This window comes from Microcaecilia unicolor, chromosome 6 (assembly GCF_901765095.1).
Source record: "Microcaecilia unicolor chromosome 6, aMicUni1.1, whole genome shotgun sequence".
Taxonomy (NCBI): Eukaryota; Metazoa; Chordata; class Amphibia; order Gymnophiona; family Siphonopidae; genus Microcaecilia; species Microcaecilia unicolor.
The window spans coordinates 114505195-114529622 of record NC_044036.1 but is presented as its reverse complement, the minus strand read 5'-3'; the positions used below and the strand labels follow the sequence as shown (position 1 = coordinate 114529622).

At 40.7% G+C, this 24428-nt stretch overlaps 1 protein-coding gene across 1 annotated transcript in view; it reads right to left on the bottom strand.

Annotated features, from left to right (window-relative positions):
* KIFAP3 (kinesin associated protein 3) overlaps window positions 1–24428 on the bottom strand; it is a 249844-nt gene that overhangs the window by 14219 nt on the left and 211197 nt on the right. Inside the window, exon 19 of the mRNA XM_030206053.1 lies at window positions 17670–17769. Within this exon, the coding sequence (XP_030061913.1) occupies window positions 17670–17769 (100 nt within the window). The remainder of the gene's footprint in view (window positions 1–17669; window positions 17770–24428) is intronic.

Genomic DNA, 24428 nt, shown 5'->3' with positions numbered 1-24428 from the left:
ATCATGATATCATGCTAGCATGACTAGCAGAAATAGGTATCAACGGCACAGTACTTGCTTGATTCAGATCCTATCTACCAGATAGGCAACAGTTCATACTATTCAATAGCACCTCATCACCACCATGGACAATGACCTGATAGATCACAAGGATTAGTATTGTCACCTACTCAGTTCAATATCTACCTCAAGCCACTAGCCAAGCTGATTTAGTCAATGGACATTCAGTTCTACATCTATAAAGATGATATATAGCTACTCATACCCACTGAACCTGACTTACCCACAGCCCTGAATAAACTGTTAAAAAGCAATTCAAAATGGCTAAAAAGAACAAACTTTGCCTGAACTCAAGTAAAGCTGAGCTTCTATGGGTCCCTAACACAAGAGGGCACATACCTGATCAAAATAATCTCTTTGGGGAAATACAAATCCCCCCTTAAACCACAAGTCAGAAACTTTGGAAAACAGCTAGACTCAACACTTATGCTGATCTCCCAAATCCAAACACCCTTCAAGAGCTGCTTCTATCATTTGCGACAACTATGCCGCCTCTCTCCTTACATTGAGAAGGCAAGTCTTGTCACAGTTCTGCATGCCATGGAACACCAAAACAGGATTATCGTAATGCAATCTACACTGATCTGACTACAAAGGGTTTGCACCAGCTCCAATTGATTCAGAATGCTGCATCACATCATTTTAATGAAAACTTCACTGGCTACCAGTACAATACAGGGATAAATTTAATATTCTCTGTCTGATCTTCAAGAACTACACACTTCCAAGGACCCCAAGGTCCTCCCACAGAGCATCCCTAACCACACCCTCTCCAAAAGGCATCATACAATGTGATACCTGCCATCGAGCCTTCTCTGGAGTAGCCCCCACACTCTGGAATGCACTCCCTGAAAAACTTCACTTAACACAGGAGTATCTCTACTTCAGGAAGCAGGTGAAAATTTAGCTCTTCATCCAGGCCTTTAATGGAAGAAGTAACTATCTTGTTTACACATAATGTAGCAGGACATGCTTATTCATTTGTACTCTAGCTGGGATAATATTCAAGCACCTTTCTGACTTCATATGTAGCTTTCTTTAAATTAATCCCCTTATTTTCTAACTCCTGCTATTCTAGCTTATCTATCTATATATTTCACCTTTGCTTACACCATATGCTGTCTTTTTATTGAATATTGTTGACATTGTACTGTAGCATACTATGACATACCTTATATCATTATTTGAATATTTTTACTGCTGTGATTGTCTGTTGCCTATGTTTGACTTACTTTTGCTGTACACCACCTTGAGTGAATTTCTTCAAAAAGGCGGTACATAAATCTAAATAAATAAATAAATTTTAGTTCAGTTCCACTTTCCAAATAAAATGCAAACCTGTATATTAATCTGAAAGCCTCATATTAGAAATTCCATTGTGTGTGGTCTATCTCTATCCTCCTCCTCCCTTCCCATTCACATCTCATCTTCCTGCCCATCTGACACTGAAGCAAATTTTGGTCTGTTGAGAGATTGCTATAAGAGAAGATGTAATCTAGATTGGGGCCACAAGATGGTGCTCTTTCTTCACCAGAGAATACTGCAAAGCAGGGATTACTAAATCAAAAACATTTCAAACTTCATTTAAATTGAGAAGAAGAAATGATGGTTTCCATTATGTGCTCAGCAAATCAAAAAATTTTTTTTAAATAAACGTGAATGTGATTAGGTTCAGATCCCATGAGTTGCAATTTTGAGGAGTATCAACTTATCATTCATTTCCAAATGTGCTCAGGCACTGATTAAGACAGTATGGGATGAATGAAATACTAATTACTTATGACTCGTTAGTATGTTTCTGCTTGTACAATTAAAAAAAAATGATTTACCACTAGCAAGAAACTGATGGTGTAGTAACATTTTCCACACCCTCCAACTAGCTTAAGGCCAGGAAGCAGGATCTGTTGCACAGGTCCCTAACACCAGCTAGTTGGAGAACATTTTCATTGTATAAACAAAAGAACTGTATGAGAATGAAAAGCAAATTCCCCTTGAGTCCCAAGAAATGTGTTTCCAGTCCTTTTTATAATCCACTTTGTTGTTTCTAAATGTAATGAACTTATATATCATCCCAGCATGAACAGAAAAACCCTAAACAATGAAATATCTACTGGGGAAGAATTACAAGGATTTATTCCTCTATTTTCCTACTCCCTGGAATAAAGAAATGCATGGGGGATCTTGGGAATCCCACAGGGATGGAAGAAGTTGCCACTGGATTCCCACAGGGATGGAAGAAGAGTATAGTCAAAATCTCTGGCGAAAACCAGAATTAGAGGCTGACCAAAAAACTCCTTTTTTCAGTTTCAGCTGAAACCAAAACTGCTACTGAAACTGTCTAAACACTTTCTGCCGAAATAGAAACTTCAGCCAAAATTTATCACCTGGTTTCGGCCAAAACCGAAACTGAAAACTAAAGTTTGGTTGTTTGTATGTGACCAATGAGGCCTACTGGGGATTGTAAGAGCTTGCAAATGGCAGCCCCAAAGATTATTACCCTCCAGTCCCAGGAACTGCAAGTATGGGCTGACAACTGGGAGAGCCATTTTAACTTCTCAATAAGTCTGGTATATTTAGGATCCTAAGTCAATGTAGATGTAGTTAAATATCCTCTGAGGCAGGAACTCTGAAAATGTGTAAAAAAAAAAAAAAAAAAAGTCATGCTTACTCAAACTGTGCACAAGTAACAAGAGAAAATAGCAAAACTGAGTGCGCAAATTTAGACAAGCCCCGATTTGCGCGTGCAATTTAATAGAATGAGCCAATTAGTGCCAATAATTGGCTTTTTAACAATTATTGGCCGTAATTAGATTTAATTGGGGAGTATCCACTTAAAATTTACACAGAGCAAAGGGAAGGTCATAGGCATTTTGGGGCGGGGTTATTTTTCTCCGATTCGTTTTAAATTTACTACAGTGTAGCTTCATCGCATGCCTCCTAGTCCTAGTATTTTTGGAAAGCGTAAACAGACGCTTCACATCTACCCATTCAACTCCACTCATGCTTTTCTAATTGTTATGTAAGCCACATTGAACCTGAGTTCTACTTGGGCTAATAACGTGGGATATAAATGTCATAAATAAATAAATAATAAATAAATCTTAGCAAGTACAGGTGGGTATAGGTTAGATTCCAGTGGGATGGGTGAAATTTCTGTCCCTGTGCAACTCTCTACCCTGGAAGGATGGATTTCACTCTACAGCAAACCTTTTCCTCCAAGCTAAAGTGTCTGCACAGCACAGCTCGTGAGAATTCATTGCCTGACAGCAGATAGACTACACAGCCTATCTAGTCTTCCCATCCATACCAAGTAAGCTCTACAACAGAGATGTTCTGTACTTGTCTCAAGTTTTATTGAATTCAGATACCATTTTCATCTCCATCATCTCCACTGAGAGGTTGTTCCACGTTATCCACCACCCTTTGTAAAGAAACATTCCCTTAGATTCTCCTGTGTCTATCCCTTTTCTCTCTCATCCTATGAACTCTAGTTCAAAAGCTTTCCATTGAAAGATGTCTGCTTCCTATACATTTATAGCAAAAGGTATTTAAATGTGTGTATCATATTTCCATATCCCTTATGACAAAAAGATCACTGACCATTTGGTAGGAGGCCTCTGGACAGACTCCATGCTGTTTATATCTTTTTGAAGGTGCAGTCTCCAGCTCTGCACACAGTAGTCCAAATGAGGTCTCACCAAAGATTTATATAGAGGCATTATCACCTCCTTTTTCCTCCACGCCATTCTTCTCCCTATGTACCTTAGCAGCCTTCTGGCTTTTGCTGTCACTCATCTACATGTTCAGCCCCTTCAGATCAGATATGCTCACCCCCAGATTCCACTCTTGAACCTTTCACGTGCAGTACTACCTCATGGGTACACAGCCTCATGAGGATTCCTGGATGGGTGCACTCAGCACAGTCCTGAGAAACGTTTGGAATGCATGCACATACTGCAGAGGCTGCAGAGAGCTAAGGGTCTGGTATTCAACATAGTACAGAACCATTACATGGTTAACAATATATTTACACAATTCTCCAGTGACGGAGTCTAAGGACCTGATATCCAGTGACCAGCATTTAACTTTTACTCATTTAATCCATAGCACTATGATCAGTGACCATGATGCAGCTTATATTTAAAGTCAGAGCTGCTATTTTGCATGGTTAAATTTAAACACACAACTTGTCTGTTTAGCAGCCAAATAATGCCATTAAAAGGGTAATTCTATGAACCAGGCATTCGTAATTATACACCCACTGTGCATGTAAATATAGAGAATACTTAGCACTTGTGTAAGTGTACACTCACCTGCAAAAGTGCCAGCAAGGAACCTGCTTGCTATTCTACATAAGTGGCATAGTGCATTAATGCAAGGGGGCATATACATTGGTGGAGTATAGGCAGGGCTCCTACTTATACATGTAACTTACAGTCTACTGTCAGGTACACATATCCCCTGCTGCATTTACACAACTGCAGTTAAAGCCACGTCTATGGCTGATGTAACTGCAGGCACACTGATACCTGTACTCTAGGACAGGATCTGGGGGCCCAGATGGCGCTACAGAATAGGTTCTCACTGCATGGCATAGGGGTGCCCACTTTAGAACTGCCACACTCCAATGTTGGCCCTTTTTTAGATGCATAAAATGTGGCTGTTTAGTGAGTTAAAGGAGTCAGTATTATACGTATAGATGCCAATAATCCAGGACCAAGCAAGTTATGCATCCATCATGTGCTTGCAAATGACCAATTCACTTTCAACATCAGGCCCTAGATGTTTAGATTTGGATTTTAGAATTAATTTAATTTGAGGTTTATATCCCACACCTTACCCAATATGGAATCTACACAAGTAGCAGAACATAAAAGTAACATGCAGTTCTTTTACAAATCATCTAAAAATCCCTTTCCTTCAATCACAAAGTCAAATTCCAATCATTATACATCTAACATAACAAATACCATCTACCACGCTCAAAATAATAACATTACCTAATGATAAAATTGAATCCTCCAATCTGTGCAATGGGTTATCATACAGCTCTCCACAATATTTATCAAAATATATTATTATCTTGTCAACAATTCTTCAAAAAGCCACATCTTTAATTTCCTCCTAAATAGAAGATAGCTTTCCAACACACCAGGTGGAGTTACAATTCACAATCTAAAAGGCAATTTTAAAAGCCATTCCTGCATGTAAACCGCTTTGGTTGTACCACAGAAAGGTGGTATATCAAGAATTTAATAAATAAGAAATATGAAAAGAAATGCAATGTTTTATACTCAGAAATGGGTTCTTATAAAACTGCATCCCTAATATGAATGTAAACTTATACCTATTCAGCCTGTACACAGTACTTTACCTAAACAGAGCAGAGGTGATCTTGTGGGAAGTGGTTTGCATTCCTTCATATCAGGGACATAGCCCACGGTTTTATCTAGGTGGCCCATGGCCCCCCTCACTCCTCCCACCCTCTACCCCTTTAAAGAAGTCCATCCAGTCAGTAGCAGTGACACATGCCAATGAGACAAGAACATCCACATTGCCTAGTGCCCACATACTTTTGAAAGTATGCACATATATGCATAAATTAGCCCAGAGAAAGTTGTGCCTGGAAAAATCAGGTGTAAACTTACATACATGAATCCCCTGAGGTCATTTTCAAAAGAAAAGCAAGCAAGGATTTCAATTTACTGTGTGTGTTCTGTTATAAAATTACTTCCTCCCCCCCCCCCCCCAGGTTAGTACATGAAACAATGGAGGGTGAAGGGTTGAAGCAAATTACTTTTTTCACAAGAAGTTAAAAGCAATTTTGTTTGGGAATGTTTAAATTGTACTTTTGCAGCATTTCGACTTTTAATTATTTTACTAATATTTGTTTTGAGTGTTTTGTATTGGATGAAGTAATTTAAAGGATTGGATTGTACCACATTTGTAAGCCACACTGAACCCTTATTAGGAGATATAGCAGGTAACAAAAGTTGTATTGGTATAGGTATTGAAGGGACTTGTCCAAAGTTTGAACCCTGGCTTCCCTGTTTTACAGCCCTAAGCCACTCCTCCACAACGTCAATACACAAATGCTTATAAATACATTCTTGTGTGACAGTCATAGAGGGCTTTGCAGCACAGGTCCAAAAGCACCTTAAACTGCCTGACCCAAACACTAAGCATTACAACTAGTCTCTAATTTCCATCACTGATTCATTCTCTAACCCTTTGCTAATCATTCCTGGTTTCTAAGCAGAATCATGCCAGGCCCTTCATCCTCTTCACCGTCTTTTACATCTGCAGCTGTCCATGAATAAATATTTCTTTTTTTCCTATTGTTCTGCCAGCACCGTCAATGCAAATTTAACTTTAAACTGAACGCTGCAACATGCAAAACCTTTTGGATGACTCGTCTGCTGCTATGATGGACGATGGCCTACACATGGCAGTTCATATCTTCCATGTGTTTATCCTTCTGAGGCACAGGGAAGCACACACCAAATGTGGGATAAAGTTCCCAAACTTTAGAACGGAAATACTGATGAAAAGGATTTTTTTTTCCAGCATTTGTGTCTTCAAAAAAAAAAAAAAAAAAAAGCAAGAAGCTGAAGGAAATTCAGAGCACTCAAAGTGGTATGCACACGCAAAACCTCCCCTTCCCCCACATACATTTTCTGGTTTGGATAAAATAGTGTGGTAGCCATGTTAGTCCACCCTAAAGATTAATAAATAAAAATTAAAAAAATGGGAAATAAGGGAAGACCCTTTTATTGGACTAACAACATATTTTTTGGTTAGCTTTGTGAGACCAAAACTACCTTCCTCAAATTAGGACAATACTAAGGGGGAAAGGGAATGGGACTTGATATACTGCCTTTCTGTGGTTTTTGCAACTACATTCAAAGCGGTTTACATAGTATATGCAGGTACTTATTTGTACCTGGGGTAATGGAGGGTTAAGTGACTTGCCCAGACTCACAAGAAGCTGTAGTGGGAATCAAACCTAGTTCCCTAGGATCAAAGTATGCTGCACTAATCACTAGGCTGCTCCAGTTAGTCCAATACAAAGATATCAACTTATTTTCCATTAAAAAACAACAACTTTTCTTTGTAATTGGATGTATAAAGAAGACGTCACCCAGCTATCTGATGGGCTCATAGCCATGTAAAGTCCATATAGCCTGTCCAGTCTGTCCATCCACACCAGTTACAAAGCTTTCCAATCCCTTCCTCTCCTTCAGTGAACTATGAGACAATATGAATCAGAAGCAGCAGTATTAATAGTTGGGGGTATCTACTGACAGCCACAATCGGAAACCCCAAATAAAACCAGGACTCAAGGTGGGTCTCTTCAGAAAATGCTACTGAGAAATGGTGGTTTGACTTTAACTTATATCCGGCCACAGAGATTCTTTGGTTTTTCTGAAATATTCTGACACTAACGTACAAAAGAAAAGTTGCTTACTTATAACAGGTGTTCTTTAAAGATGGCATTGCCAGTTGCCACAGGGTCATCCATGCAGATGTTTATTTTAGAAGGGGATCTATATAGATCTTTTCTAAAATACTTGCCTAACTGTAGACATCCCAACTTGGATGTCTCTAATATGGCTTGTGTGTCCTTTTTAATACAATCCTACATGTCGAGAGAATAACTTGTGTTAACTTCTGTAAAGTGCTAACTGCTGCAAAAGCAAAAGAAAACTAATGAGAACTGTCTATAGCTCCTATATGCATGTAGCCAATAATAATAACATTTTTGTTTTTATCATGCTGTACCAAAACAATTGGAGAGACATCTCCTTGCAAACCATAAAGTATCCTAAGTGAAAACTTAGAGACTCTGTCCAAATTGCATATGTGGCCTGTGATTGACAGACCTGCTGCTGAAAAGGAAGCATGGAGAAATTATCACCATCAACATAATTCAATTGTGCGCATGGACTTATTTAACTCCCTGTCCCCCTACAATCTACAGGAAGCAATTGGTCATTGCTTATAAGTATTATTTATAATAACTATTAGCAGTTCTGTACTTTGTTATTTATTCTTGAGATCCAGTGATTGTAAAATTAAGTTTTTATAATAAAATATTAGCTTATTTAGATGACTCCAAGAGCTATTTGATTTTACCTACAACGAATAACAAAGTAGATGTCGGCAGATAAAGACCTGTATGGTCCATCCAGTCTGCCCAATAAGATAAACTCATTACATATGGTATGTATAACTGTTCTTGATTTATCCTTGCCATTTTTAGGGCATAGAGCGTAAAAGTCTGCCCAGCACTGGCCTTGTTCTGAAATTTCTTAAGCTGTTGCCAAAGTTCCAGAAAGGCTCCTCTCTGGCCCATCCAAATCTAATTCAGCCTCCATCATGGCACACACTGTAGAAGTCAGGCCAGCATTGGCTTTCCTATCTAATCTCCCCTAAGCTTCTTTAGATTCGATCCCTCTAAACAGGATTCCTTTGTGTTTGTCCCACGCATTTTTGAATTCTGTTACCGTTTTCATCTCCACCATCTCCCGCGGGAGGGCATTCAAGGCATCTACCACCCTCTCTGTGTAAAAATACTTCCTGACATTATTTTTGAGTCTGCCCCCTTTCAACTTCAATTCATGCCCTCTAGTTCTATCATCTTCCTGTCTCTGGAAAAGGTTTCTTTGCAAATTAATACCTTTCAAATATTTGAACATCTGTCATATCACCCTTGTTTCTCCTTTCCTCCAGGGTATACATGTTTAGGTCAGCAACAGGGGCATTTTCGAAAGAGAAGGGCACCTATCTTCCGACACAAATCGGGAGATAGGCGTCCTTCTCTCAGGGTCACCCAAATCGGCATAATCGAAAGCTGATTTTGGGCACTCTCCACTGCAGTCTGTTGCAGGGACGACCAAAGTTCACTGGGGCATGTCGGAGGCGTAGCGAAGGCGGAAGTGGGGCGTGCTTAAGAGATAGGTGTCCTCGGCCGATAATGGAAAAAAGAAGGGCGTCCCTGACGAGCATTTGGTCGACTTGGTCCATTTTTTTCACGACCAAGCCTCAAAAAGGTGCCCAAACTGACCAGATGACCACCTCCCCTTACTCCTTCAGTGGTCACCAACCCCCTCTCACCCCAAAAAAAAAAAAAAAATTGCCAGTCTCAAAAGTTATACCCAGCTCCATGACAGCAGTATGCAGGTCCCTGGAGCAGTTTTAGTGGGTGCAGTGCACGTCAGGCAGGCAGACCCAGGCCCATCCCTCCCCTACCTGTTACACTTGTGCTGGTAAATGTGAGCCCTTCAAAACCCACCAGAAACCCACTGTACCCACATGTAGGTGCCCCCCTTCACTCCTTAGGGCTATGGTAGTGGTGTACAGTTGTGGGGAGTGGATTTTGGGGGGCTCAGCACCGAAGGTAAGGGAGCTATGCAGCTGGGAACAATTTGTGAAATCCACTGCAGTGCCCGGTTGGTGTCTTGGCATGTCAGGGGGCCAGTGCACTATGAATGCTGGCTCCTCCCATGACCAAAGTGCTTGGATTTGGTCATTTTTGAGATGGGCGTCCTTGGTTTCCATTATGGCCGAAAACCGGGGACGACCATCTCTAAGGTCGACCTAAATGTTGAGATTTGGGCGTCCCCAACCATATTATCGGAACGAACGTTGGACGCTCATCTTGTTTCGATAATACGGGTTTCCCCGCCCCTTCGCCGCGACGTCCTTAGAGATAGGCGCCCTTAGAGATGGTCGTTCCCCATTCAATTATGCCCCTTCACGTCTCTCCATGTACGTCTTGCTATGTAAACCCCCTAACATTTTCGTCGCTTTTCTCTGAACCGCTTCAAGTCATTTTACATCCTTAGCAAGATAACACAATACTCCAAGTGGGGTCTCACCAATGACTTGAACAGGGGCATCAACATCTCCTGCTGGTTATACCCCTCTCTATGCAGCCTAGCATCCTTCTGGCTGCGGCAACCGCTTTGTCGCACTGTTTCATCACCTTGAGATCTTCAGAAGACACCATCATGTGGGTACTGAAAAGAGTAAAACCATTCCTCCCACAGAAAACTTTCCGCAATCTAGTACAATCCACAGTACTCACCCATGCCGACTACTGCAACAGCATCTTCATCGGTTGCAAAGCCCAAATCATGAAAAAACTCCAAACCGCCCAAAACACAGCAGCCAGACTCATTTTTGGCAAATCACGATTTGAAAGTGCACCACCACTACATGAAAAACTTCACTGGCTCCATATCAAAGAACGCATAAACTTCAAAGCCCACACAATGATCCACCAAGATCCTCCATGGCGAATCTCCAAGCTACATGGCCGACTTGATCGACCTACCAGCCAGGAACGGGTCCAAATCTTCTCGAACATATCTCAATCTTCATCTTCCCAATTGCAAAGGCCTCAAATACAAAACCTACTACGTATCCAATTTCTCCGTTACAGGCAGCAAACTCTGGAACACAATACCTCGACACATCCGAACAACCAATGAACATCTACCTTTCCGAAAGCTGCTGAAAACTTACCTCTTCAAACAAGCCTACCCCAACAACCCAACTTAAATCTCGAACCTAATCCACACCACTAGCACCACCCATACTCCAATCCTCTCCCCCACGTCTCGTCCTATTATCCTACTCTCTATAACTGGTTTACCTTTGTGATACGTTGTACCATACTTTGTTTTATCTCTGTGATGTTCTGTACCATACCTTGTAAGTCGCACTGAACCTGCTATCGAGCGGTAAAGAGCGGGGTATAAATGCTATAAATAAATAAATAAATCACCCGAAGATCCCTCTCCTGACCCAAGCTTACCAATCTCTTCCCTCCTATCTGGTATATCTCTTTTTGATTTCTGCACCACAAGTGCATCACTCTGAATTTTTTGGCATTACATTTTAACTATTACTATATCAAGAAACTGCTTATGTTCTAACTTAAAATACTAGATATTAATTTATTTTTATATAAATAAAGTGCTCAGACCAAGTGCATTATGTGCTATAGGATTCACCTCCTCTATAATACATTTCTCCAACCATCATTGCACTGAGTCCCGCCCTGCCTGCCTAATTACTAAAGTCAGTTCTAAATCAGTCACAGATTTCAAATTGTCAAATAAATTCTTGACTTAACTGCAGAGCAGGTGCTTCCAAACTGATGTCACTCAGTGCTTGAGGGAGAAGGATCCAAAATCAAATTCTTGTGCTTGCAATCCCAATGTGTCAGATCTTTCCATATTCAACTTATAACTCCACTTCGTTCTCATCAACCTTTCCTTATTCAGCTTGTAACTCCACTTCGTTCTCAAAAGTTAGTAATATAGTAATATTTTATCACCATTTAGAAACCAGATTTAATTTGGTACCTTAGAGTTAAATTTTAACTGCCAGACTGTTGACCATTTTTCTAACATTTGGAGATTTCTTCTCATGGTTTCTATTCCCTCCAGGGTATCCACTCTATTGGTTATCTTCATATCATCTGCTAAAAGGCAAACTTTTCCTTCTAACCTGTCAGCAATGTCTCTCACAAATATATTTAACAGATTCGGCCCCAGTACCAACCCCTGAGGCATTCCACTACTCACCTTATTTTCCTCCGAGCAGATTCCATTTATCACCACCCTCTGCCGCCTATTGGTCAACCAGGTTCCAATCCAGTTCACCACTTTGGGTCCTAAATTCAGTCCTATTAGCTTATTCATCAGTCTTCTGTGAGGGACCGTATCAAAGGCTTTGCTGAAATCCAAGTAGATCACATCTAGCACATGTCCTTAATCCAGTTCTTTGGTCTCCCAGTCAAAAAAGTCAACAAGATTCAAGACAGGACTGAGTAGATGGGTGGGAATAGAATCAGAGGAACAGGTAGTCAGTTTGGAGGAGGAAAGAAAATGTGCCGTTTCCTCTTCAATGATTTTGGAGAAGGTGGGGCAGGGGTTGAAGGAGGGTTGACAGAATGGGCTGGGGGAAAGAAAGGTGGAGGTGAATTGGTTGATAACTAAAGGTTAATCTTGTGAACCTTGTCATGGAAGTACTCAGCCATAGTCTGGGAAGAAAGTGAAGTGGTGGTGGGGGGGGGGGGGGGGGGGGGGGGGAGCTGGAGGTGAAGGCATTTTGAGTAGAGAGTTCAGTGTAGCAAAGAGATGTCAAGGGTTTGAGCCAAGACAGTTTATCAAATGGATGTAGTAGTCTTGTTTGGCAAGTGAAAGAACAAACTGGAAGGAGGTCAGCAAGAATTTGAACTGTATGAAGACAGCATGGGCATGGGATTTTAGCCAAAGGCATTCAGCAAATCGGGCACAGGAACATAGGTAGTGGATTCTAGAGGTCAGCCAAGGCTGGAGTTTGTTATGACTTACGGAACGGGGAATAAGAGGAGTGAGAGTATCCAGAGCAGAGGAAAGAACAGAATTAAAGGAAGAGACAGATCTTTACCATTGTATTGAAGAAGAATCTGTCAGAAAATGAATGTAAAAAGAAGGCCTTTGGTAAGATGGCTTCAGCTTCCTCCTGTAGATGGTCCTTCATTCAAAGAACACTTTTGAGCTTTCGAGTCCTGTTTAAGCAGCCACGTTTAAAAACAGGTCAAAAGCTCAGCAGAGAAATACGTAAAGTCTGTCAGTATAGAGGAATGTTGAAGAAGTGCAATGCAGTCCATTTTCACACACAGGACTTATCTGTTAGTGTTCCTTACTTTTATGGCCTCTTTTGCTGACAGCCTTTTGGGTCCTTGTGCCACTACTGACTGCCAAGAATGCTAAGAAAGCAAACATTTCACTATAATGATTATTTATGGTCTTTCATGGGGAAAACCATGAAAGCAGTACAATGCAATCACCCTGAATCCATTCTCTGGGGAATAGTTCATGCTAGCCACAAGCCCTATATGTAGTTTAACAGTAGACATCTCCCCAATAAAGTAAAAAAAAAAAAATAGTTGCATAATCCTCACCAAAGAACAGACTGATTGTGCTAGGGTCACTAGGTTTAGGTTTGTGCATGGTAGATGGGATGAATGGGAAAGGCAAGTAGGCCAGGGCCTGCGCTACTGGACTGGTGTGATGGTTTGAAGAGAATGAACAAACTAGTCATAATAGTTATTCTGCCAGTCTTTAAATAATGAGTGCAGCACAGTTTCATTTTATTTGGATTTATTGCATGCCTTTTCAGTAATATTCAAGTATGCAAAGTATTTCTGTTCTCTGGAGGACTTACAGTCTAAGTTTTGTAACTGAGGCATGGAGGGTTAAGTGACTTGCCCAAGGTCACAAACAGTGTCGGTGGGATTTGAACTGGGCTTTGCTGGTTTTCAGCCCATTGCTCTAACCATTAGGCTACTTCTACATTCCAACAGCCAGGGAGTAATTTCTAAAAAGTCCAATAATGCGCTTATCTTAAGCCTAACTTATAAAGGCACATCAGAACCTATGTAGCCTTTATAAAACTGGCTCCCAGAATCAGTCTCCCTAGTGTGCAAATGTCCAAGCACACATTTGGATGTAAAAATGTAAAGAAAAAGGAATACATGTAGGCATGTACCTGTGTACTTTAGAAAATATGAATGTACATTACAACTCCTCCTTTCCTCAAGCCATACTACCGAGAGTACCCAGAATTCAGGTAAAAGCAAGCACACTCTGTGCATGTGCAATTGTATAAAAGCCCTTTACTGTGCATAAAACAGGCGTTACATGTGGAAAAAGCTTCAAAAAATCCCCTTTTAATGTTGTTCACCACACTAAATGCAGTGCCATAAATTCATTTTGAAGAAGCCTTAACCGTAGTTTTCATTCTAAAATCTCAGTTTGACACCACCTCCAAACTATGCAAAACACATAGTTTAGTTTATTACAGCCTTAAATATTTCATGCAGTCACTTGTATTAATAAAGCAGGTCATTTAAACACAAAAGGAAAAAGAAAAGCATGTTAAAATGCACTGGAAGCACAACTAAACGAAAGCAACTGAAATACGTTTTGGACCTCGTAGTTCAGTCTTGCCAGGCTCCGTTGGCTGTGGTTTGGCTTCTAACAGCATGTGATCAGTGACAAAGGAGGAAATTTTCTTCTCATTAACTGTGCAGATTTAAGGCTGTGTAACTGGAGAAGTGACAGAGCGGGCAGATCAAAGCCAGTCTGGAAAGCAATGAAACCCTCTGGCTACTTCCTGCAAGGAAAACGCACTCTGCCAATGTAAAGCAGAGCCCAGTTAAAAACTGCTCTCGGCTTTATGAGCTGTCAGAGCAACTCCAGTGGTTTGGATCTGTCTTGTTTCGAACATTATTATATTTCCTTGTGATTTTTTTTTTGTCTCGGATACTGCTGTAAGCAGCTTTATCACGTTTTAAAGAAAGAGAAATAACATTCTTTTTATTGGTTCCTGAAACCAAAAGCCTCCTTGAAACCTCTCTTTCAAGAGGTTTGGTTCTCATTTGTTTTCCTCTCTTCATAGATTTAAATATTCTGCAGACTCTTAAACAGATTAATGCAAGTCAGTTTAAAAAGCCTTTTGGTCATCTCAGTAATGTGGTTGCTGAGGAGTCCACTTAAATGCAGAAAAATCAAGGTTAACAAACGCAGAGAATTAAAAGCTGACAAATACACACACAAATTTTAACATTATTTATGATTAGGGTCAATATTCAGAAAGTGACGGTCAACCAAAACTATGTCTGGATATTTGATGTCAGGCCACATCTGGCTACCAATATTAAATATCCCGATTTGTGTGGACACTTAACTGGTTAAGTTAAACTGGCCAAAGACAGGACTGCTGTTTATGTGGTCCTATTTTGAAAGTTAACTTAACCGGTTAAGGACTGAATATTGGCACTTAGCTGGTTAAATGCCGACTCCTCTCCGACTCCAGCTTTAGCGGTTAGAGGGGATATAAAGAGGCACTGTCCAGGTCAGTGCTGCTGAATATACCCCTTTGGGTTCCCTCAGTGTCAATTAACCGTGCAAGAGGCTCTCTTATCCAATTAACTAGCTTTGAATATCAACTCCTTTGTTTTTATTTGATATATACCACCTTTCTTGTGGGACATAAGTCAGTGTACACTCAAAATGGCATATTTAAAGATGATACCTTTACATTGTATTAATTTAATAAACATCCCCCCTTTTTGTCAGTAAGAACAGAAAGAGCAAAAAATATCATTACTGAAAGAAAGAGAATGATAGAAACCATTCCAATGACAGACTGAAGGGGAAACAGAGGGTCATGAAGGGGAGGTTGATGGGTGATCATACCTCCAGTACTTCTCCCCTCCCCAGCCCTATAGCTTTTTGAAAGGGCTTAATAGCTCATAATGAGTCAGAAAGCCCAGATCCTTGTTACATCCTTTTGTGCCAGTTCCGATCATTTTAACTTCAAAAGTCTTATGTTCTTGGATTATTTTCAGTATCCTTCTCATAAAGTCATTGGTGCAGTGATTTGTTGCCAAAGAATGCTCCCTCACAGAGGTGTCACCTCAGTCTACATTTTGGCATAGGGATCTTACATTTATGAGAGTTGATTTTTACTTTTGATATCTGGTCTGGTTCCCTAATGTAGAATCATTCATCAATTTTCTGCAATGAATAATATATACTACGTCTTATCTTGTTGGACGTCTTTCCCCTGTCGGAAATCATGGGAGTCCTATGATAGGTACTGATGCGCTGTGCAGTGTGGTATATTTGTAAGGTCTTGTGTCATTCTCTTCTTTCTGAATTTGTCAGAAGCTTACTTTTTACAATGTTTTTTTAAACTCAAGATTAGGTAGTTGTTGGAAAGCCAGTACCAGTGGAACAAGACTCTTTCAGTAACTCATCCTAGTGGCTTAGTTTTTCCAGCTCAATCAATTTATTTATTTATTTATAACATTTATATCCCACATTTTCCCACCCACTGGCAGGCTCAATGTGGCTTACATCAGACTGTAAAGGCAATCGCCAATCTGGTAAACAAACAAGCGAAGTATATTAAGGTGAATAGGAAGGATAGTAATTACAAGGGGCAAGGGAAAAGAGGGGGATGGTAATAGAATCCATGAGGTCCATAAATAAGTTGTATTCCAGGAATTATGGATGTAAGACGGGTCCATTAGGGTAAGCCTTTCCAAATAAACTGGTCTTAAGAGATTTTCTGAAATTCAGATGATCATGAATAATTCTCACAGTTTTAGGTAATGCATTCCATAGTTGAATGCCAATAAATAATAATTCACACAGAAACAAGATCAAATGCCATGGAGCAGACCAAGGTGAATTTGTTGGGTTGCATCCAATTTACAGAGAGGGTTGATGGAGGATTTAGTTCCTTTGTAATGGTTGAGAAACAAGGCCCATGGTCTATTAGGTATATTGCATTTTTTTTGTATGTAAAAGTTTGAAGGGTATTATAAGAGTGTTAATTTACTAACATATAGGTGCTCATTTCAAAGCACATGGACTTACAAAGTTACATAGTAACCTATATAACTTTGTAAGCCTGTGTGCTTTGAAAATGAGCTTCCTAGTCTACATTTTTCAAATAAAAGCCTGGACTAGACAACTTACAAATTTACAGAATAATAAATTACTAATAAAACTAGATTCTGTTTTTGGTTCAGAGTCTCAAACTCAGATTGTCCGTCATGCCTTCCTGAAATTAAGATCGTTAAGAAGGCTTTGTCCATTCTTGATTTAAAATTTTTTATGAGTTATTCATTCTAACATCACAGTTGGACTACTGTAATGACCTATGCTTGGGCCCATAGGAACCAGCTATGTGGGTACTGTAGATGCTTGAGCACCCCCAATATTGAGAAAATTCCTTGTATGTGTCCAGGGAGGGGTTATTTCCACTGGGCTTAGCACCCCCAATAATTTTGAAAAGTTGGTTCCTATGATTGGGCCTCCCAGAGCGGTTAACGTATAGGCTACAATGCTGCACAATATGCCTGGAACAAACTTCCTGAGTTGGTACATCATGCTCTGTCTCTGACTATTCAAATCTAGGCTAAAAGCCCACCTTTTTGAAGTTGCTTTTAAATCTTTACTCCTTATTTGCCTGTTTAATACCCATGTTGTTTTAATCATTCCCATAATAAATCAAACTCCCTAATCTAATTTGTCCTGTTCGTCTGTCTTGAACAGTTTGTGAGCTCTGTTGAGCAGGGATTGTCCCTTATTTGTGTGTGTTCAGTTTGCGTATGCCAGCTCAGATTTTTAGGATTTCCATAATGAATATACATCAGTTTTTTTGCATACAATGGAGGCAGTGCATGCAAATAGATCTCATGCATATTCATTGGGGAAATCCTGAAAATTCGACTAGACTGCAGCCCTTGAGGACAGAGGTTGGACACCCCTGCTCTAATAGCACTTTAGAAATGAAAAGAAGTAGTAGTAGTCGTCTCTAACTGGAAAGGTGTTAACAGTTTCTTCCCTCTGACTGCATCGCACAGGTCCATGAGTATAACTTGTTGGGGTGATCCAATACACTGTGTCATTAAGAACACGTCCTTTGTAATCCAGAGCTGGTAAATTAGTCCACATCTTAAGCATGAAGGTGAAAGTTACTGTAACCAGTTCACAAACTGCTCGGAAATGAAGGATTTTAATGGAAAGATTTACCTGCTGGTGAAAGGATGCTGTCCTATTAGGTCACCATTCTGCAGATGGTAATCATGGTAGAAATCTGGGCTCACAGCTCCATCAGAAGGAATCAGACCCTCTATAAAAAAAAAATAATAAATAATAAAAAAAAAGGGCAGAGAGATAAGGGAACATATTAGAAAAGTTAATGGAATGGTCTTATTTTATCCGTTGATATCACTACTTTTATAGCCATCACTGCTACAAATCCCAACTGTTTAGCTATTAGCCCACTATCCAAGCAACCAGCATCCTTTAGCATAAAAGTAAAGAAGGAAGGAGGCTATAGTGGCAGTTATGCAAAAATAGAAACATACTCACACAATCCGAATTACCAAAGGATGTGCTGATAGGGCTCTTCATATGAGTGCTACCCTTCTGCGTGCAAAATTGGTTTAGAGTAATTATTGGCCCTGGAAACAGTTTATTTTTAGAGCACAAGATATATTAAAACTAGTTGACACCTGGTATGTTTCTGTATATATCCAGTTAATGATGTAAACGTTTTGAATGGTTCTAATTAAAAGTTCAATACAAAAGAAAGAAAGAAAGAAAGAAAGAAAGAAAGAAAACTAGCTGACACTGCTGCAAATTCCACAGAAGCCTTTCCCAAACCCAACTCCATCACCTCTATCCTGCACATTTACTCTCCACCCAGCCTGCAAATGAACTGAGCACTTTCATGCTTCCTTCGTTCTGCCCAACCACTTGAGCATACCTAAAACCTTTTCTGGATGTTAGCTGCCCATAACTCAGGCACTTTCTGTCTATCCTGCTCCTCGCATGTTTCATTTAATTTTTCCCATGATATGAGTAGATATCCCCTACAAGCCACCAGCCCACCACCAGAAGACCCAAGTTAACCCATTAGTGCCCAATGTTCCCATAATAAGCTCCCATATGGGAACGTTGGGCACTAATGGGTTAATTCTCTCTCATTTCCTTTCTCCTCAATCCTCTTCTCAGCTTTCATTACTTTTCTGTTCCTTACCATTTCTTCTCAATAGCTTCTTTCAGCTTTCATCTACTCTACTCATCTTCTTCATTTTCCTCTTTTCTAATCTTCAATTCCTTTTGTCTCCCATTTTTTGATTCCCATTGTTTCTACCTCTTTCCTCTGTTCCTCCATCTCAACATCAGCCTTCATCTATGTAGGGCCAGATTCTATATATGGCGCCTAAAAAAATCCACGCAGAATTAAGTGTATTCTATATGATTTAGGCACAGTGTATAGAATTCACTTAGCCAATATTGTAGCACCTAAATTTAAGCACATTACCTTGTTATGCCAATTAAGTTATGTGCGTATCTCCGAACGGAATCTAGGCACCATATATAGAATCCGGGGTATAATGCCTCCAATCCTATTCTTATCCCTTGCCATTGACAGCTCACCATTTCTGTTTTCCCCAGCAACTGCCCTGTTGTCTGTTTACCCCTACAGCATCCATCCATCCTCTTGCATCCTTGTCCCATTCTAGCATCCACCTCCTTCTGCCTCCCTCCCCCACCCCCATCATCTGTTGCCCTTATTCCCCCAGCATCCTCTTCCTTTGCTCTTCCACCCCTTCCATCTATCCTTCTCTCCAGCATCTGTCTCCTGCTTCAAACCCTTGGAGAAAGAGAAATAAATATATTTCCTCTCATACTAAGCATAACACAAAGATATAATAAATGAATATTCCCATCACTAAAAATAAAATGAAATGATTCCTTTCTACTCTTTTTGTGTGGATATTTTAGTTGTTATATCACATTGGTCCCAATCTTTTTTCTACTTTCCTCCTGTTGCTGTTCTTTACATTCTTTTCCAGGGTCTCCTTTCCACTTTTCTCTCCTCCTGTTTTTGTTCTTTCCTTCCCTATATTTATCATTGATGTTTCTTCATTTCTCTCTTCTCTGCCTCTGTGTTCAGTTATACACACTCACACATACTACAATGGCTTTTCCGTCACATAATGTGACAAGGTAATAGCCAGGACTTGTCACAAGAGTGGGAGAAAAGCCTACTACATGTCCCAGAAGGCACTGACAGCACCAGCTCAAAAACCTGGAGTGGTGCTGCCTTAGTGGAAGAGAAGCCAGCCCTTCCAAAGACTTCCTCTAGAGGGCAGTGATCTAGTAGAATGGCCCTTAGGAATAAGACTCCCACCAACAAGAAGGTAGATTGGGGGGGGGGGGGGGGGGGGGGGAGAGATACACATTGAGCCTGCAACTAAGTGGGAAAATGTGGGGTATAAATGTGTTAAATAAATACACACTACACGAACACCTAACCTGTATACTGTTCTACAGACCTCCCAACTGGAACCAAAATCAAACCACATTCATGGACTTTATATCAAATACATGCGTCAACAACTCCAACATACTACTAATAGGAGACCTAAACCTACATCTAGAAGATTCCAATTCTGCCCACACTCGGGAATGCATAGATTTCCTCCAACTATGCAAATTCAACCTTCCTCCAACAGTACCAACTCATACTAAGGGACACTCACTCCACATCATTACACACAGATACTCAACAGACCAAACCTTCATATCATCAAATATTAGCTGGACAGCTTCCCCCTGGTCAGACCATCACAAAGGAACCCTCTACATACAATGGCGGAAAAAAGACCAATCCAAACCACCTGACCCTATAACAATCCAAACCAGAGGACGAATTGACAAGGAAACCTTCTGGCAACAAATCTACGATAACGACTGGTCAACTGATCCAAACTCAAACCACTTTCTCACACAATGGGAACACAGATGCAAACTCACTCTGGATGAAATCGCCCCACTACACTCCAAAACTCTACGCACAAAGAAAAAACCCTCACCATGGTTCAACGAGGAACTAAAACAACTAAAACCAACAAACCAGAACAAATCAAAAGATGATCTTACCCTGAATGTGTGGAAACAAACACAAAAGAAATACAAGAACGACATTAAACGAGCCAAAAGAACATACTATACAAAACAAATCACAGCCACCGAAACAGACATAAAAAAACATACCAAATCATAAAGAACCTTATCAACATGACCCCAGTTACAACTTCACCCTCAAACTGCCCATCCGCTGACCAACTGGCCAAACATTTCAACGACAAAATCATTAATCTATGCAACTCAATTCCACATGACAACGCAAACATTGATACTTTCCTAGACGAACTGGACCCCAACCCAGAAGAGATCCCGGCAGACCGCTCCTGGACAAACTTCACCCCCCTCACTATGAAGGAAATCTCCACAGCATTATCCAAACTCTCCAAATCTCACTGTCACCTGACCCATCCCCCAATTATCTAATAAAAAATGCCCCAGCTCGATTCATCACGGACCTTACCACCCACTTAAATTTCCTACTTCAACAAGGCTCCTTCCCCTCCGAACACGGCAATATTCTACTCACACCATTACCAAAAAACCCCAAAAAACCAGCGAAAGACATCACTAACTATCGACCTGTGGCCTCCATCCCTCTCCTAACCAAAATAATGGAAAATCGAGTGACCTCCCAACTCAACGAATTCATACAAAAATTCTCCATACTTCATGAGTCACAATCGGGTTTTCGACCTGCACACAGTACTGAAACAGTACTACTCACCTTAATATCCAAGTTCAAACAGGAAATCTCATTTGGCAACAACATACTTCTTCTGCAGTTCGATCTATCAAGTGCATTTGACATGGTAGACCACAATATCCTTACAAAACTTCTGGACAAACTAGGGATAGGCGGAAACATCATTAAATGGATAAAAAGCTTCATCACCACCAGAACATACCAAGTCAAATCAACCTCATCAATATCATCTGCATGGACCACACAATGTGGAGTCCCTCAAGGATCGCCTCTATCCCAGATCCTTTTCAACATTCTGATGATCCCTCTTGCTAAATCCCTATCCAATGCTGGCCTAAACCCTTTCATTTATGCTGATGACGTCACCATATTCATCCCTTTTCATTCCAACCTTGCTGAAATCTCTGACAAAGTATTCACTGGCATGAACATCCTAGCCTCCTGGGCCAATGCCTTTAAAATGAAACTGAATAAAGAAAAAACTCAATGCTTAATCCTCTCTTCAAGACACTCCAATCCACTCCCAACCACCCTAATCACCCCAGACATCACAATTCCAATATCTGACAACTTGAAAATCCTAGGAGTAACATTAGACAACCATCTAACTCTAGAAACTCATGCAAAAGCAATCACGAAGAAGATGTTCAACATGATGTGGGTATTGAAAAGAGTAAAACCATTCCTCCCCCCAAAAACATTCCGCAATCTGGTTCAATCAACAGTACTCACCCATGCTGACTACTGCAATAGTATCTCCATGGGTTGCAAAGCCCACATTCTAAAAATACTCCAAACCGCCCAAAACACGGCAGCCAGACTCATTTTTGGTAAATCACGATTCAAAAGTGCAACACCTCTCTGGGAAAAACTCCACTGGCTCCCCATTAAAGAACGAATACACTTCAAAGTCCACATACTGATCCACAAGATCCTCCACGGAGAATCTCCAAGTTACATGACCAACCTAATCGATCTTCCAGCCAGGAAAAGGTCCAAATCCTCGCGAACATATCTCAATCTTCACCTGCCTAATTGCAAAGGTCTCAAATACAAAACCTACTATGCATCCAACTTCTCAGTTTTAGGCAATCAACTCTGGAACGCCATACCAAGATTCATCCGAACTACAACCGAACTTCTAAGCTTCCGAAAGCTGCTGAAAACATACCTCTTCAAACAAGCCTATCCAAACAACCCAACTTAAGTTATGACTCTGACCCACACCACTAACATTAAACATATCTCAATCCTTCCCCCACATCTCTTCCTTTTACCCTTCTCTACACAACTGTATTATCTAAGTGACACTTTTTACCCATACATTGTATTACCTCTTTGATACTTTGTACCCTCAAATTGTGTTATCCATGTGATACTCTGTACCTATACATTGCAAGCCACACTGAGCCTACTATCGAGCGGGAAAGAGCGGGGTATAAATGCTATAAATAAATAAATAAATTAAATACCCATCTTGGTAGCCAGGGGGCGTCCTAGGGACCTATGCTAGTTCCCCGAGGGGGAAAACCATACTGGAAGCCTCCTCACTGAAGAGGGTGGGGTGTTGCCATTCCCAGCCTGCTGAAAATATGTTGAGCTGAGCAACAGGGAAGAGAGAAGGGCCTAAGAGATTGACCTTGTGGACAGCAGTACACTTTTCTTGCTGTTGGCATAGCTGGAGGGCCCAAGGTGCTTTGGTACAGAGCTTAGTTGGGGCTCGTAACTCCATTTGACTCTGGAAACAGTAACCACCAGTGACAAATGCAGTGACTGAAGCCCTGCAAGGGAGTTAAATAAAGTTGTACAAGGGTTCCAAAACAAGTGCGTGCCTGCCCAGCTTAAAAGGAACATTGCTCCCCAATGTGATCCAGGCACAGTTATCATTCTGCCCCCCTCCTCCCTCCAAGCCAATCTGACTTACGTACAAGTACCTTAAGCCCCTCCCCAATTGGTCCCAGGCACACTCATCCTCCTCTCCACTCTTCCTAATCTGAGGGGGAGAGAAGTATGCTTAGGTCAGAAGGCTCACACTGAAATGTGCAGGGGCCTTCTACTTGGTCAGATCGGAGATACTGTTTTCTCCTCTCCTTCCTGATGCAAATTTATAGGCACCATATCTCCACAGCAACCTTAGGCTTTTGACAAAACAGCCACATTTACTCAGGCCTTCAACACTGACAGAAGCAGCAGGAGCGTCTCCTGTGCTCCCTGCTGACTTTCTCTTCTGACCTCACTCTGTTTGTTCTTCCAGTGCTGCCGTTGGCAGCCAAGCCATAGCTTGGCATCACATCTAAGTTTATGCACCATGAGCAGTGACCCCAGAGCCTGTTTCCTCTACTCACTGTTGCAGCTCAAAATATTTGATATAACAGAAGTGCCACAGATACTTATCCAAAGACCACAGGGTCCCATAGCCTTCAAGTGGCAACCACCACTGGACCAGTGGAGTATGTCCATGAATGGCAGACAAACACCACAGAGCCCCCCAAAGCATTCTGAGACACACACATTTTAGCACCCAATGCATTTTAATACAGCAAAATTTGGGAGGGCCAATAATTATGTCACAAATCCTTTTTTTTTTGTTTCAAAAAAGCTAGCACTCATATAATGATTTTGTCTACATACTTTTGATAAACATGGTTATGTGAGTATACATATTGGGGTAATTTTATAACAAGATGCCTAAGAAAGAACTCCAAAAAGTGCTTGTTTTATAAAAGCAACACCCAGAACATATCACAGTGCAACAACAGAATTTAAAAAAGTTTCTTCACCCAAGTTAACATCTTTTTTTGGTGGACTATCAGGAGGTGAATATCTTAGTGAACTATCTTGACATCCAACTGGTCCTTTGGAATATTTCAAGGGTAAATTTTGTGTTATAGAAATTATTAAAAGAATAGTCATATTAACCAATATTTGAAGATAAATGGGATCAATAAGCAAAGTGATTTAACTAGCCAGGAAAGGCTCCTGGCCAGTTAAATTGCTTGTGTGGAGCTATCCGCTGATAAACTGTGGCACTAACCGCTAAACCTAATATTAGCTATTTTATGGGTGGTCTGGGGAGAGAGTCACATTTATGCTGTTAAATGCCAATATTCAGCACTTAACTACCTAAGGTGTCCTTTTACTAA